At 48.2% G+C, this 13,527-nt stretch overlaps 1 protein-coding gene across 11 annotated transcripts in view; it reads left to right on the top strand.

Annotated features, from left to right (window-relative positions):
- The window catches only part of Slc41a3 (solute carrier family 41 member 3), a 43,246-nt gene that overhangs the window by 14,579 nt on the left and 15,140 nt on the right, over positions 1–13,527 (top strand). For 8 of the 11 annotated variants that reach the window (XM_074044535.1, XM_020156158.2, XM_074044537.1 and 5 more), the window contains 2 exons: positions 6,127–6,234; positions 12,330–12,401. In XM_074044535.1, the coding sequence (XP_073900636.1) occupies positions 6,127–6,234; positions 12,330–12,401 (180 nt within the window). Of the gene's footprint in view, positions 1–788; positions 1,366–6,126; positions 6,235–12,329; positions 12,402–13,527 lie in introns of those variants that run through there. The other 3 variants (XM_074044536.1, XM_020156156.2, XM_020156157.2) reach the window with 3 other exon arrangements.

Raw genomic sequence — 13,527 nt, forward strand, 5'->3', positions numbered from 1 at the left:
GGTGTGAATGAAGGCCAACTGAGAGGAGCACCAGGTACTGGGGGACAGTGAGTGTGGGGGTTTGGATGTGCTATGTTGGGAGGAGGATGAATTTGGGGAGCTGGTAAGGGCCAGCCTTCCAGGCTGAGGGATTTGGACTTGAACTTGCTCTCCAGTGGAGGAGAGCAAGGCTAGATGCTCGAGAGGACAGTGGTTTGGGAATGGGAGTGGAATGAGGCCTGGAACCTGTGGGTACCCTCGGTCGCTGGGTAACCCTAACCCTTAGCTATGGTTCTGCTGACTGGGGCCTCAATTCCTGCCCTGGCCAGCTGTTAGGCCTGGTGCTCATGGGGTTCACAGGGGACTCCCGATGGCAGATGCCCCAGGAGTCCAATGTGACTTCCCAGCCTGCCCCTCCTCCTCCTCTGGGTTGCGGTGGTCAGCAATCAGGGTGTGATCTTCCTAGCAGGGAAAGCAGGGTTACTTTGGAAGCATGCAGACAAGGCTTCCCAGGCCTTCAAGGAAGAACAGGGCTGCATTTTAAAAATATGAACATGGCCTCTTCCTGTGGCCATAAGGTGACCACAGATGTGACTTCCTTCTTGGGGGCCTCTGGACTCATTGAGCTTGAGGGATACAACTTCTGTAGGCTGGCCTGGGAGGCCCCTCAAGCTGAGGCTCTCCGGGCCCTTCTGTGCCAGGATAGCACTGCCCAGGGTGCACGTGCGGAGAGAGGCAGCTGACCTCCGCGTGGGTGCTTACCAGGGCTAGACCCACGTGGGCTCCACCTCTGCCCAGCCCAGTCCAGTTGGGCTGGACTGCTGGACACTGTCAAGGTCGCTGCTGAGGGACACTGAACCTCCCTGGCAGGCAGCAGAGGGAGGTTCTGGCTGACACACAGCCACTCTCTGAGGATAACCCAACCCAGGGGGAGTGGACACCAAGGCTGGCAGCCTCCAGAATAAGTCTTGGAGTAACACTGGCCTTTGTTCCTTACTGATTTGCCCTGGTCCTTGGCCGAGGGGCCATTGGGGACCTTCTGCAGGCACGAGACACCTGGCTACTTCCTGGGACACTTCCATCTGCACAGACTTCTTCAGAAAAGTGGAAGGAGGAGAGAGGACGGAACGCACCTGGCTCAGCCTTCTTGCTTCTGGGAATGTGGCTGCTGGCCTGACCATGGTGGTCACTCAGCTGAACCTAGAGTTTCGCTTTCAGGGCAAGAAGCTGCGAGGCTTCAGCTGTGAGATCACCCGGTCCCCCTTTGGGGTCCTCCCGGAGACCTTTGCCACCACAGCTTGCCAGGTCACTGTGCCCATCCTGCTGTCAGGCTTAGGCATGATGACGGCCGGCCTGGTGATGAACACTGTCCAAGTGCGTACTGAGGTCTGAGAGGGAGTAACGGGTTGGGGAGGGGAGAGCAAGGACTGGGGTGTCCTGGTGCTATGGTGGGGCATGCTGGGAACACAAAGCTTCCACATGGGTAGCAGGCTGGACTGCAGTTTGGATGTCAGTAGAGCTGGTTGAAGCATCCACTGGACATCTTGGCATCTGAGTCACAGAGTGATGGAGATTCTGACGAGCTTCCCCAAAGGCAGCCCATGTGAGCCCCGTCAGTCAGAGTGTACCCTCTTTCCTGCCAGTGCACGTGGCCAGGTGGGCAGGGTCTGCCACTCAGTACAGCAGGTCTTTAGTCTCTCTCTGCCTTGGTTTCCCCTGCTGTAAAGCCGGGATTGTGCAAACCCCACCTCTCAAGAGTTGCAAGGACCAGATGACTGGGCGCTTGTCAGGCTCCCTGGAGTAGGTAACAGGCACAAATGGGATAGACTCACTCCTCCAGAATCCCCATCTGGGTCCTTAGGGGAGCAGAGTCTGGCATGGGGTCCTGGTGAGCCAGGAGTATGGCCGTCTCCATCTGGTGGAAGCATTTGATGAGAGGTGTTCTTGTGTCACATTCTTTGTGTATCCTGGGCGTGGCTTGGGATCGGCGTCTGGACCGTTAAGGAGTTTTTACCAAGACTATTTTCCATGTACATACAAGCATGAATATATGGGATTGTACAATATAATACTTTATTTTTTAAAAATTAATTTGGGTGTGTGTGGCCTCACACTGTAGTGCTGAGCCCCACTCAGCCCCTAATACTCTTAAGCTGTAAAATTTACATTTACTTTGAGAGTATTTCATGTCCCCATGTGTACACAGCATCTCTTTGGTCTCCTTGTGCACCTGTCTTCAAGATGGAGGGGCATTCAGTAACCCAGCACCTGACCTCCCAGGGAGCTTCTGCCTCCATCCCTCAGTGACGGTGACGGGCCCCTTGGCCCTCCTGGTGCTGGGTTCGTTTGACGTTAGAGAGCCTGAGCTTGCTCTTCCAGCCTGCAACCTAGAGATCTCCATCTCTCCCCCAATGGCCTCAGCTTGTCAACCCTGCCCTGAGTTTGGGAGACTCTGCCCGTCATCTTCCCCTGTTGACCTTCTCCATGGCTGCCTTGTATGGAGCACAACGTTAGCCCCTCCATCCCTCTGTCTCTCTCACAGCCCCTTACAGCTGGAACCTGGAGCCAGCTCAGGAGAGTGTTCAGCTCAGTGTCTCAGTCGCTGTAGCCTAGAGGGGACTTGACAGTCAGCAGGGGGACTGGACAGGGCATGGTGAGAACAGGCCTCCACCCTGGAAGGAGGAGGGGCAGGTCCTTCCTGGGGCTCAGACACTCAGTAGCGGGAGCAGGGCAGTGTGAGCTGGGCCTTAAAGGGCAATGTGGCAATTTGCAGGACGCCGTGGGAAGAAGCTGTGTGCATTGTGGAGAGTGAGGAATGTCACGAGGACAGGGACACTGCTTGGACATGAAGGACTCTGTTCAGGCGCTTGAGTCATGCGTGGAGGGCAAAGGGGCTGTTGTTGTTGGTATACTTTGTTTTCAAATAAGTCTGTTTGTTTTACTGGAGCACAGCATCAATGTGTGGAAAATTGTGCATGAGCGAGCTCTGTCCCCACCGGTCACAGCCCCTTCTCTGCCTCTGGTGCTGTGGCTCCACTTTGAGCAGGAGCTGTGATGCTGCCATGACATTTGTGACTGTGTTGGAGGTAGACCCAGGAGTGGAGTTGGCAGTGCAGTTAGAAGTGGCTGAGCGACATAGTCATAGATGCCTGGGAGGTGAGGCGTGCGGCAGCTGGGGGAGTGGGGGTGGGGGTGGGGTGTGGCCATAACTGAGAATCTCCCAAGTAGAAGGGAACATTGCAGGTGGATTTCAGCCACCCCCCCGATCCCCGGGCAGCGGGGGTGTTGCTGGAGAAGTCAGTGGCAATGTGAAAGTTGTGATGACTTGAATGTCAGGCGGTACAAGAGACATGAAGTCCTGGATGGCAGGAGCAGGGACCAGGCAGGCTTTGGAGGTCTTGAGGTGCCCATGCGGCATTGAGTGTGGTTGGTGCATGGTGGTGAGACACACACCTGGGGCATCATCAGTGGACTTGCTCTCGGGGGCACATGATGGAAAGCCCACCTCACAGTGGCTAAGGCAGCAGGACATTTCTCTCAGAGCCAGGAGAGGGCAGCTCAGGACTGGCTGATGTGTTGGATGAACAGGACCTGCATTTTCTCCCTTTACTATGTGCAGTGGCCTGCTAGGGCCGCTGTAGAGGCACAGAGGCTTAAACCACAGACATTCACTTTTCATGATTCAAGAGGTCGAGATCGAGGTGTTGGCAGGTTTGGTGTCTTGAGCTAGTGGCTCTCCCTATGACCTCCTGTAGTCGTCCTTCCATGTTTCTGTGTCCTAATGTCCTCCTCTTACAAGGGTACCACTCAGGATTAGGACCACCCATATGGTAAAGCCCCCATCTGTAAATACAGTTACATGTTGAGGCAGTGGGAGTCAGAAACTCAGCATATGATTTAGCCAGTCTCTGTGGACTTTGTCCCAGGATAGCTCCCCTCCTGGTCCTGTGACGTCTGACGTGAGCAGACTTGACTTCTTAAGTCTCATGGCCAGAATCGTGTTGCAGCCCCATACCTAAGGCAGCCACCCACCAGTAAGGAAAAGGAACCACAGCAAGCCAAGATTCCCCTCTGGCCCTGTGAGAGACTCGGCTAGGGAAGAAGGTGGCACAGCTGCGGGGGAGGTAGCTCAAGCCTAGGGAGGGAGAGCTGTGGAAAGAAGGAAGGGTGGGAGGTGAGGCAGGAAGGAAATTAAGTATCAGAGCCCATGGTGAAGGCCAAGGTGGAATTGTTAGAGAAGCTGGCCTGGGACCCAGAGGGCCAAGGCCTGGAGGCAAGCCTGTCCTGGTGGGCACTTCATCCACTTGGGGAGGACAGGGCTGTCTCACAGGGGGTGGGGTGGGGTGGGATGGGGACAGGCACGTGGAGGTTGGAAGAGCCCCTGGGGCTCACCCATCGGGGTACTGCTTCCTATAGGGAGAGGACTGTGGTGGACCCCAGCCAGCACAGTGCTGAGCTGGGCGGGTAAGGGTGGAGTGAATCACATTTCCTGGAGCTGGGTAAGAGGGAGGTTTAAGGTAGAAAAGAGGCAGGGTTGTTGGATACTTGGCCTTGCATTGCATGAGGTGGAGGACATGGACCCTGGTCTGGGTAGAGGAGGAGGGTGAGAAGGTTCTAGCAGCCCTGGGCCAAGGGTGGGAGTGCCTGCGTGATGGTCTCCATGTCTTGTTCCTGAGGAGTGGAGTGTGTGGGGCTGATAGGGTGGTGCAGGCAGGACTGGGCCAGATGCTGTGGGAAGACAGGGAGGCGGGAGCTGCACTGATAAGCTGGGCCCCCTACTTCCTGACATTGTTTTTTTTGAAGTTTCTGGATGGTCAGCTCTGGTTCTGAATTTCACAGCTTTGTAAATGAGGTAAAGGGAAAAGTGAGGAAAGGTAGCCATAAGCAGTGGGTTATCTTCCTTGACCTGAGAGCAAGAAGGAGTCTTCTTTCCTTTCTTTCTTTCTTTTTTTTTTTTAAAGAGCTAATGTCTTTATTATAAAAGATTCAAGCAAATTAAATTGGCTCAAAAGCAAAAACACAATTTTCAGTAGGGGATAACAATTATGAATACGGAAAAAATGTTCAGACTCAATAGAAATGAAAACATTGCAAGTTAAGACCACATTTTCCTTGTATGTCTTCAACAAAAATAGAAATAATAATTCTCCTACCAGACCCCTGCTCAATCCTTTACCTCCCTCCATGCCATAGGACAGAGGTGACTCTGCTTCCCCTGGAGGCCACATGGGCTTGTGCACATTTGCACAGCTCTTGGAGAGGGAGGGGGACTAGTGCTCAGGCCTCTGTCCCCTGGCTGGCAAAGTAGGGATTTGTCTTTAGGCCTAGAATTCCGAAACCAGAGGAACTTCTCAGGTAGGGATCAAGTCAGCTCCAGGGGCCAGGTGACAGTATGGATGAATCGGAAAAGAAAGGACACTCAAAATTGATTTGGGAGAGTCTAATTGTATGTTAGGTAAAAGGATTAATTTCGGCATTCACAAAGAAAATTTTCCTCTTCCAGTTCTCTTGAACTGTGTGTCCCTTTTATTTTGTCATTTTAGTTTTCGACTATGGTTGTATTTGATGGGGACACAGGTCTCTTTCCTGTTTTGGGATGTTTTGGAAAGTGCAGGGCCCAGCGCGGAGCTCAGTGGTGACATATACTCAACCTCAGTGCTGGGGACAGAGAGGCAGGGCCTTGGGCAGCCTGGAGATGACAGTCCCCAACAAAAGCACTGCCACCACAACTCCAACTAGTCTTGCAGGTGTTCAGGCCTCCCAGTTTATGAGAAATACCTCAACTTTGAAACTGGTAACTCCTTTCAACTGCTCCAGAACTGCATCACGCACAAAACTGCATTTGTAGACAAGCAGCACATTTGCAGGTGGGGCTGGACCAGGTGCCCTCTAGCCAAGTCCAGCCCCTGATTTTCCTGGTTCCTGTGGATCAGGGACACAAGGGGACTTGCTTGAAGCTACTAGTACTGATTCGATAGGTACTATTTAAAATGTCGCAGCTTTCTCATTCTGCGTTAGGTGTAGAGCCTTTTAAGACACTGCTTGGTCTTGTTTATCTTGTGTGTGTGTGGAGGGGGAGGTCACACAAGACCTCCTTCTGGAGGCCATGCCAATTGAGTACGTGCATTTATCTCCTTATTCTTCCAGCACTGGCCTGTGTTCATGGAGGTTAAAGACCTTTTGACGTTGGTGCCGCCCCTGGTGGGCCTGAAGGGGAACCTAGAAATGACACTGGCATCACGACTCTCCACAGCCGTAAGTTGACCACCTGGGGACATGGGTCCCCCCACTAGTCTCCCCTCAGTGATACTTGGTGGGTTGGATTCCCCAACAAGATGGTTATCTGCCTGTCATCCTGGTTTCCCATGGCCAAACTGGACTGTGATGAGGGATAGCCCAGTGCCCCAAGGGCCTACATCTTTCTGCTAGCCTCATGTTGATTGGTTGTGGGTGCCCTGTGACCCCAAGTCTTCATGCTGCTTGCTTTTCCCACACCACCAGGACTGTGGGCTCCACACTCCTTCATGTGTGTAAGTGAACGCCTGTGTGAGGTGTGGCCCAGGGGAGGGTTCTGTAGAAGGTAGGAGGAGGTTCTAAATTCCCAAGTTAGCAATCTCTCCCAGCATGCTCTGTCATCGCAGATGTCTTCCTCTGTGCCCGTAGCCAGCAGAGTTCTCAACTGTGCCAACCCTCCTCACCCCTCCCCACACGTCTCCTCTTTATCCTGTTGTGCAGAATGGTTTCTTCCTTTCTCTGATCCCACATGTGAGAAAGGCCAGCCAGAAGAGGTAGCTGACATGCAGACGATACAGGGTGCGGGAAGGAGGCCTGCTGGATAGGAGGCTACGGAGAGGTGGGCTGTGGGCAGCTGAATGGCGGCCCCAAAGATAGTCAGGTCCCGATCCCTGGACCAGGATATGGTATTGCTTTATGTAGCGGTGATTAAGTTAGGGCCTTGGGATGGGAGGTTCTCCTAGATTATCCAGGTATAATTCCAGGGGTCCCACAAAGGTGGGCAGAGGGACACTTTGGGCAGAAAAAAGGCCACACGATGGAAACAGGCAGGGAGAAAAGGTGTTTTCACAGAGGGAATGTCACATGCCCTGAAACAGCGGTATGTTCTGGAAAAGGCCAGAGAATAGATTCTGCCCTGGGACTTCTGAGGGGCAGGGCATGCAGCACTTGATCTGGGATCAGAAGACTTGTTTCAGGCTCCTGACTTCCAGAATTCTAAGAGAACAGGCTTCTGGCTGAGGACAGGAGAGGTGTTTTTGTTTCTTGTTTTTGAGACAGGGTCTTGCTGTGTATCCCAGGCTAAACTGGAACTTACTACCCAAGTACTAGGATTACTGCCCCCAGCTCCAGACACCCCCATCGCACTCCCCGCCTATGAATCTGACTGACCAGGTCCCTGGCACAAGTGGGGTCATTGCATTTGTCCTTTTATGCCTGGATCATCTCACTTAGCATAACCTCAAGGTTCATCCATGTAGCATTGTGTCAAATTTCCCTTTTTAAGGTTGAATCATATTCCATTGGCTGAATATACCAAATTGAAGAGTTTGAGGTGTTTTCGTTCTTTCTCTTGGTGGTACTGGAGTTTGAACTCGCACTTGCTGGGACCTCACACTCTACCACTTGAGCCACTCCACCATCCCTGTTTCTTGTTGGGTATTTTCGAGATGGGGTCTCGCAAACTATTTGCCTGGACTGGTTTCAAACCATGATCCTCCTGATCTCTGCCTCCTGAGTAGCTAGGATTACAGGTATAAGACACTGGCACCCAGCCCAATTTTTTGTTCTTGAGTTATAGATGTTCTTTTTGTACTCTCGATAACACTCCCATTTGCAAATGATTTGCAGATATTTTCTCCCATTCCACTTTGTTGATTGTGTCCTTTGATTCACAAAAAAATTTAATTTTCATGTAGTTCAGTTTATCTACTTTGACTTTTATTGTATGGTGATTGTTGACTGCTTTGGGAAGTGTTGATGCCTGAACAATATGGTATGTCTTTCTGTTTGCTTGTGTTTTTACTTCTTCATCAGCGTTTAGCACTTTCCAGCAAACAGGTCTCACCTCCTTGCTTAACTCCTAAATCTGTTATTCTTTTTGATGCTGTTATAAGTGGGAATATCTTAATTTCTTTCTGAGTTGTCCATTCTTAATTAATAGAAACACAACTGAGTTTTTGTTTTGCTTTGTTTTTGGCAGAACTAGAGTTTGAACTCAGGCCTCACACTTGCTAGGCAGGTGCTCTACCACTTAAGCCACTCTGCCAGCCCCACAACTGATTTTTGTGCATTAAGTTTGTATCCTTCAACTTTGCTGAAAATTCTAATAGTGTATGTGTGTAATCTTTAAGGTTTCCATCATATAAGATCATGTCAGCTGCAAACAGGTAACTGTACTTCTTCCTTTCCAGTTTGGATAGCTCTTATTTCTTTTTCTTGCCTACTTGTTCTAGCTAGCACTTCTAGAATCTCGTTGAATGGAAGCGGAAAAGCGAACATGCTTGTCCTGTTGCTGATCTTCAAGTACAAGTTCCAGTATTTCAACTTTCAGTCGCTGTTACCTCTTCATGTATGGCCTCATTATGTTGAGGAAGTTTCCTTCTATTCCCAGCTCTTTACGTATTATTAGAGCGTTGAGTTTGTCAGGTGCTTTTCCCATATCAGCTGAGATGGCTGTGTGGTTTATTTCACTTATACTGATAAGGTGGTATATTACATTAACTTTTTGTACGTGGAGCTGTTCTTGCATTCTGAGAATAAATTCCACTTGGTTGTGGTGTATAACCCTTTTGCTATACTGTTGTGTTCAGTTTGTTACTCCTTTGGTGAAGATTTTCACGTAATGTTCATTAATGATATTGGGCTCTAGTTTCATTTTCTTACAGTGTCTCTATCTGGCTTTGGCGTCAGGTAATGATGGATACAGTGCATTCACAGAATGAATTTGGAAGTCTTCCTTCCTTCCTCCTCAATTTTTGGGAGTGTTTGTGGAGGACTGTTGTTAATTCCTCTTTAAAGTTTGGTAGAATTCAGTTGTAAAGCTATACTAGTCCTGAGTGTTCTCTGTTGGGAGGTTTTTGATCTCACCAGTTATTGATAGGTTCAGGTTTTCTGTTTCTTTGTGATCCAGTTCTGGTTTTGGGTTTTAGGAATTTATCTGAATTAGGTTATCCAATTTGTTGACATACAATTATTTGTAATAATTGCTTATATTCCTTTTTACTTCTGTAGAATTGGTAGCAATAATGGCCCCATTTTTATTTCTAATTATAGTGAATTTTTTTAGTGTTCTCTCCTTTTTCTCAGTCAGTCTAGCTACAGGTTTGTGAGTTCTGTTATATTTTTGAAGAGCCAAGTTCTTGGTTTCATTGATTTTTCTCCACTATCTTTCTATACTATTATCTCTGCCCTATTTTTATTTCCTTCCTTCTGCTAGATTTTGTTAGTTGGTTCTTTTTTCTACTTTCTGAGGGTGTAAATTTATTTGGTTGATTTCAGGTCCATGTTGTTTTTTTAATGTAATTGTTTGCAGGTATAAATTTCTCTTATTTTTTGGTAGTACTGGGCTTTGAACTCAGGGCCTCACACTTGCTAGGCAGGTAGGTGCTCTACCACTTGAATCACTCCACCAGCCCTAAATTTTCCTGTTAAAACTGCTTTCATTGCATCTCATAAGTTTTGGTATAGTGTGTTTTCCTCTCCATTTGTGATTTCTTCTTTGGCCCATTGATTCTGCAAGGATGTAGTGTTTAATTTCTGTGTATGTAGAGATTCTCCCATTGTCTTTCTGCTCTTGATTTCTCATTTCTTTCTCTTGTGATTGGAAAAGATCCATGTGTCATTTCAGTCTTCTGGTCTTGTGGCCTGGCATATGGTCTGTCCTGGAGAATGTTGTGCATTCAATACTTGAGAAAAATGAACATTCTTCTGTTGTTGAATGGATGTTCTGCATATGGCTGTGGAGTCCAGTTGCCTACAGTGTTAATCATATCCTCTGTTTCCTTATTCTCTTCTGTCTAGTTGTCTATCCATTATTGACTGTGGGGTATTGAAGCCTCCAATTATAATTGTGGATTTGTTTACTCTTCCTTAAAGTCCACATAATAGCTCTATATTGGTGAGTCAACCCTTCTGTTATTTATACAGTGTCCTTTGTCTCACAACACTTGTCACACTTAAAGTCTATTTTGTCTGGTGTTAGTGTAGCCGCCACTGCTTTTTCTGCTACTGCTTGTGTGGAAGCACTCTCCTGTCCTTCCACTTTCAACCTAGGTGTGTCACTAAGTCTAAAAGTATCTCACAGATAGCCAGTAGTTGATCCTGAGTTTTTGGCTTTTTTAAATATGTTCTGCCAGTTTGTTCTTTTGATTGAGAAATTTAACCCATTTACATTTAAAGAAATTGCTGCTAGGGAAGGACTTACTATTGATATTTTGTTTGTTTTCCAAATGTCCTTATTTCCCCTCTTTTTCTCTTTGTACCTTATTTCCTCTCTTTTGCCTTCCTTATGATTAGTTCAGTTTTTTCCTAGTGACATATTTTGATTCCTTTCCCAGTTTTTATTTATATTCTATACTCCAATTGCATGTAAAAGTATTTTGTTATTTATGTTCCAAATTATAGCATATATAATTTATTCTATTAAAATAGATTTGTAATTACTTTATGCGTTTGTCTTTCAAAGCCTATAAAAGAATAAAATGTGGAGTTATGCACCAAAATCACAGCAATACAGTTTTCTGTATTCATTCATGAATCTATTTACCTTAACTGGAGAACTGTACGTTTTTATTTGGCTTCACGTTCCCACCTGGCACTCCTTCATTTCAACTTGAGGGACTCCCTTCAGCACTTCTGCTGGGCAGGTTGTTGATCTGAACTCCCTCCGCTTTTGATTATCTGGAAGTATCTTAATTTCTCTCTCATTTTTACCGGATAGTTTAGCCAGATACAGAATTGTTGGGCACTTTCAATTGGCCTGTAAGGTTTCTGCTGAGAGATCCTCAGATAATCTTATAGAGAGTCTCATATGTGACAGTCTCTTTCTTTTCTCTCAAGTCAATTAGGATTCTTTGACTTAAATACTTTGTTTATAGTGGTCTCAGCGTGAGTCCTGGAGTTCACTCACCCTTCTATATTTCTGTATCCATCTCTTTGCTCAAATTTGGGGAGTTTGGGGCCATTATTTCTTTAAATAAACTCTCTGCCCCTTTCTCTCTCTATGCCCACGCTCCCTAATCTCAGACTTCTAAGCTACCAGCCCTCTGCCTCTCTATGTCCATCTTTTGGTCCAGCTCACTCAGGTACTATGGTGGACTAGTAAGCGCTTTCAGACAGTAAAAGCTGGGTTGTCACGTGGGCCATGCAGGTTAGATTTGTTGATTTATTTTAACTGTTTTCTAGCTGATGGAAATAGCATGCCTTCAGAAAGGAACATCTGTTCCATCTCATATGTGGATCACATGGTCCAACAGCAACCCACTTACCTGCTAAGGTCAGGACCAGGGTTGAGCTGGTTGATGAATAGAAAATGTGAGTTAAAATAGCAGACTGGCTCATGAGAGGCTCTGCCACCATCGTCTGCTCACCTCATTCCCTTGTTCCTGCAAGGACATCTGAGCTGAGATCATTCTACCTGCCCTAAGTAAGAGTAGACTGAGGCCTGATGACGGCAAACATGACATAACATGGAAGACTTCCCTTGTTTGTTTAAAAAAAAAAAGTAATTGTCTAGTTTGTTAACAGTACACGTTTTACTGTTTTTTTTCCTTTAAGTTCAGGAACTTGACAAACTCATTGCAAAGGAACTAGGAGAATTCATTTGCTTTAAAACCTTTCCTTTTTATTGTGTGAGTTTTGCTGTCAAGTACTGTGATGTTTAGAGCCGACTACCACTTTTAAAGGAAAAAGAACGTGTTCCTTAAGTGGGTTGGTTTTACAGGGATGAGGCTATGGGGCGAGGTTGGTGCTTTTTGGGGGTATGCTAGCTGGAGAGAGAAAGGAATTGCAGGAAGCCTTCCTCTGAGGTCCACACGTGGACTTGAGAGTTACAGATGATTTATTGGCCACACGTGTGCCGTGGGCTTGTGCGTGGAGGGAGGGTTCCATGGCACCCAAACAGTTCTCAAGGGGACTGTGTCTTCACCTCGCTCCCCCCCCCCCCACAGAGGAGACCGGAGCGCTTTCCCCAGGCCAAGCAGCATGATTGTCTTGACATCAGTGGAATGGGATGTCTTAATCTGTCCCCTGAGAGACTGCCCGTTCCAGGAAGGGGAAGAACTGGCCTGCTTCGGGCCCAGCCTGACCTGCTCTCTATCCTTTTTGCTTCATCCTAGGCCAACACTGGACAAATTGATTGTCCCCAGGAGAGGCACAAAGTCATCAGCAGCAACCTCGCTCTTGTGCAGGTGAGCCCCACTTCATCAGAGTGACTCCTGTCCCCTCTCCCTCCTGGACCTACAGCCAGGCCTGCTCTGGGTAAGAAGGGGAGAGGCTGCATGACTCTCGTCCCTGCACTCTGAACTGAGCTTCAAGGACAGGTGCCCATGTGTCCACCCACCTCCTATCTGCCAGACCAGGTTCACGCAGCAGCTGGTGGAGATGCTTGTCCTGGGACCCATAGTCCCCAGCTTCTCCTGCCTTTCTTTCCAAGAGAGATACTGGTTTTTTTTTTTGGTGGTACTGGGATTCAAACTTAGGGCCTCACAGTTGCTAGGCATGCGTTCTACCACTTGAACAACTCCCCAGCTCCCAAGACAGATTCTTGAACGGCCTGTGCTTGGCCTCTCTCTGGGTCATAGCCCCCACATGCTAACTGGCATCTCGTCCCACTGTTTGGATCCCAGTTGTACTTCCCAAAGTCATTGGTGTTCCCCTGGTTGACAAATCCTGAGTTTGCCTTTTTTTTTTTTCTTTGTGGTACTGGGGCTTGAACTCAGAGCCTTCACCTTGAGCCACTCCACTAGCCCTATTTTTGTGAAGGGTTTTTTTTGAGATAGGGTCTCATGAACTATTTGCCTGGCTGGCTTCAAACTGCAGTCTTCCTGATCTCTGCCTCCTGAGTAGCTAGGATTATAGGCGTGAGCCACCGGCGCCTGTGAGTTTGCCTTTTGTAAATGACTTTACTTAATCTTTCTGGGGCCGTGGTGGCTCCTTCCTGCCTGAAAATTCCCCTGGTCCAGCTCCTGCCTCTCTGCCTGTCCTTCTCAGCCTCTGAGACATACTTTAGCCCTTCATGCTCCTCTCAGACTTGTACCTCTTTCTGCCAGGCCTTCCATGGGCTGAGTTCTTTCTCATCCAGGAACTTGTCACAGAGTGTTACAGTGGGAGGCCCCTTCGGGAAGAAGTTGGCCCAGGGCTGCCTGTGCACCTAGCTCTCTAGCATGGATCCTGCTGGGCTTCTGTGGGTGGGAGAAGGTGGACTGTGAACTCAGACACCCACCATCACCTGGGTTTCAGAACCCCTGCGTCTGACAGGCCCAAAGCAGTGCAGTCAACTGACCGTGGACTGAACCTCAAAACTTTGAGCCAAAA

Source organism: Castor canadensis, chromosome 10, assembly GCF_047511655.1.
Source record: "Castor canadensis chromosome 10, mCasCan1.hap1v2, whole genome shotgun sequence".
Classification (NCBI taxonomy): domain Eukaryota; kingdom Metazoa; phylum Chordata; class Mammalia; order Rodentia; family Castoridae; genus Castor; species Castor canadensis.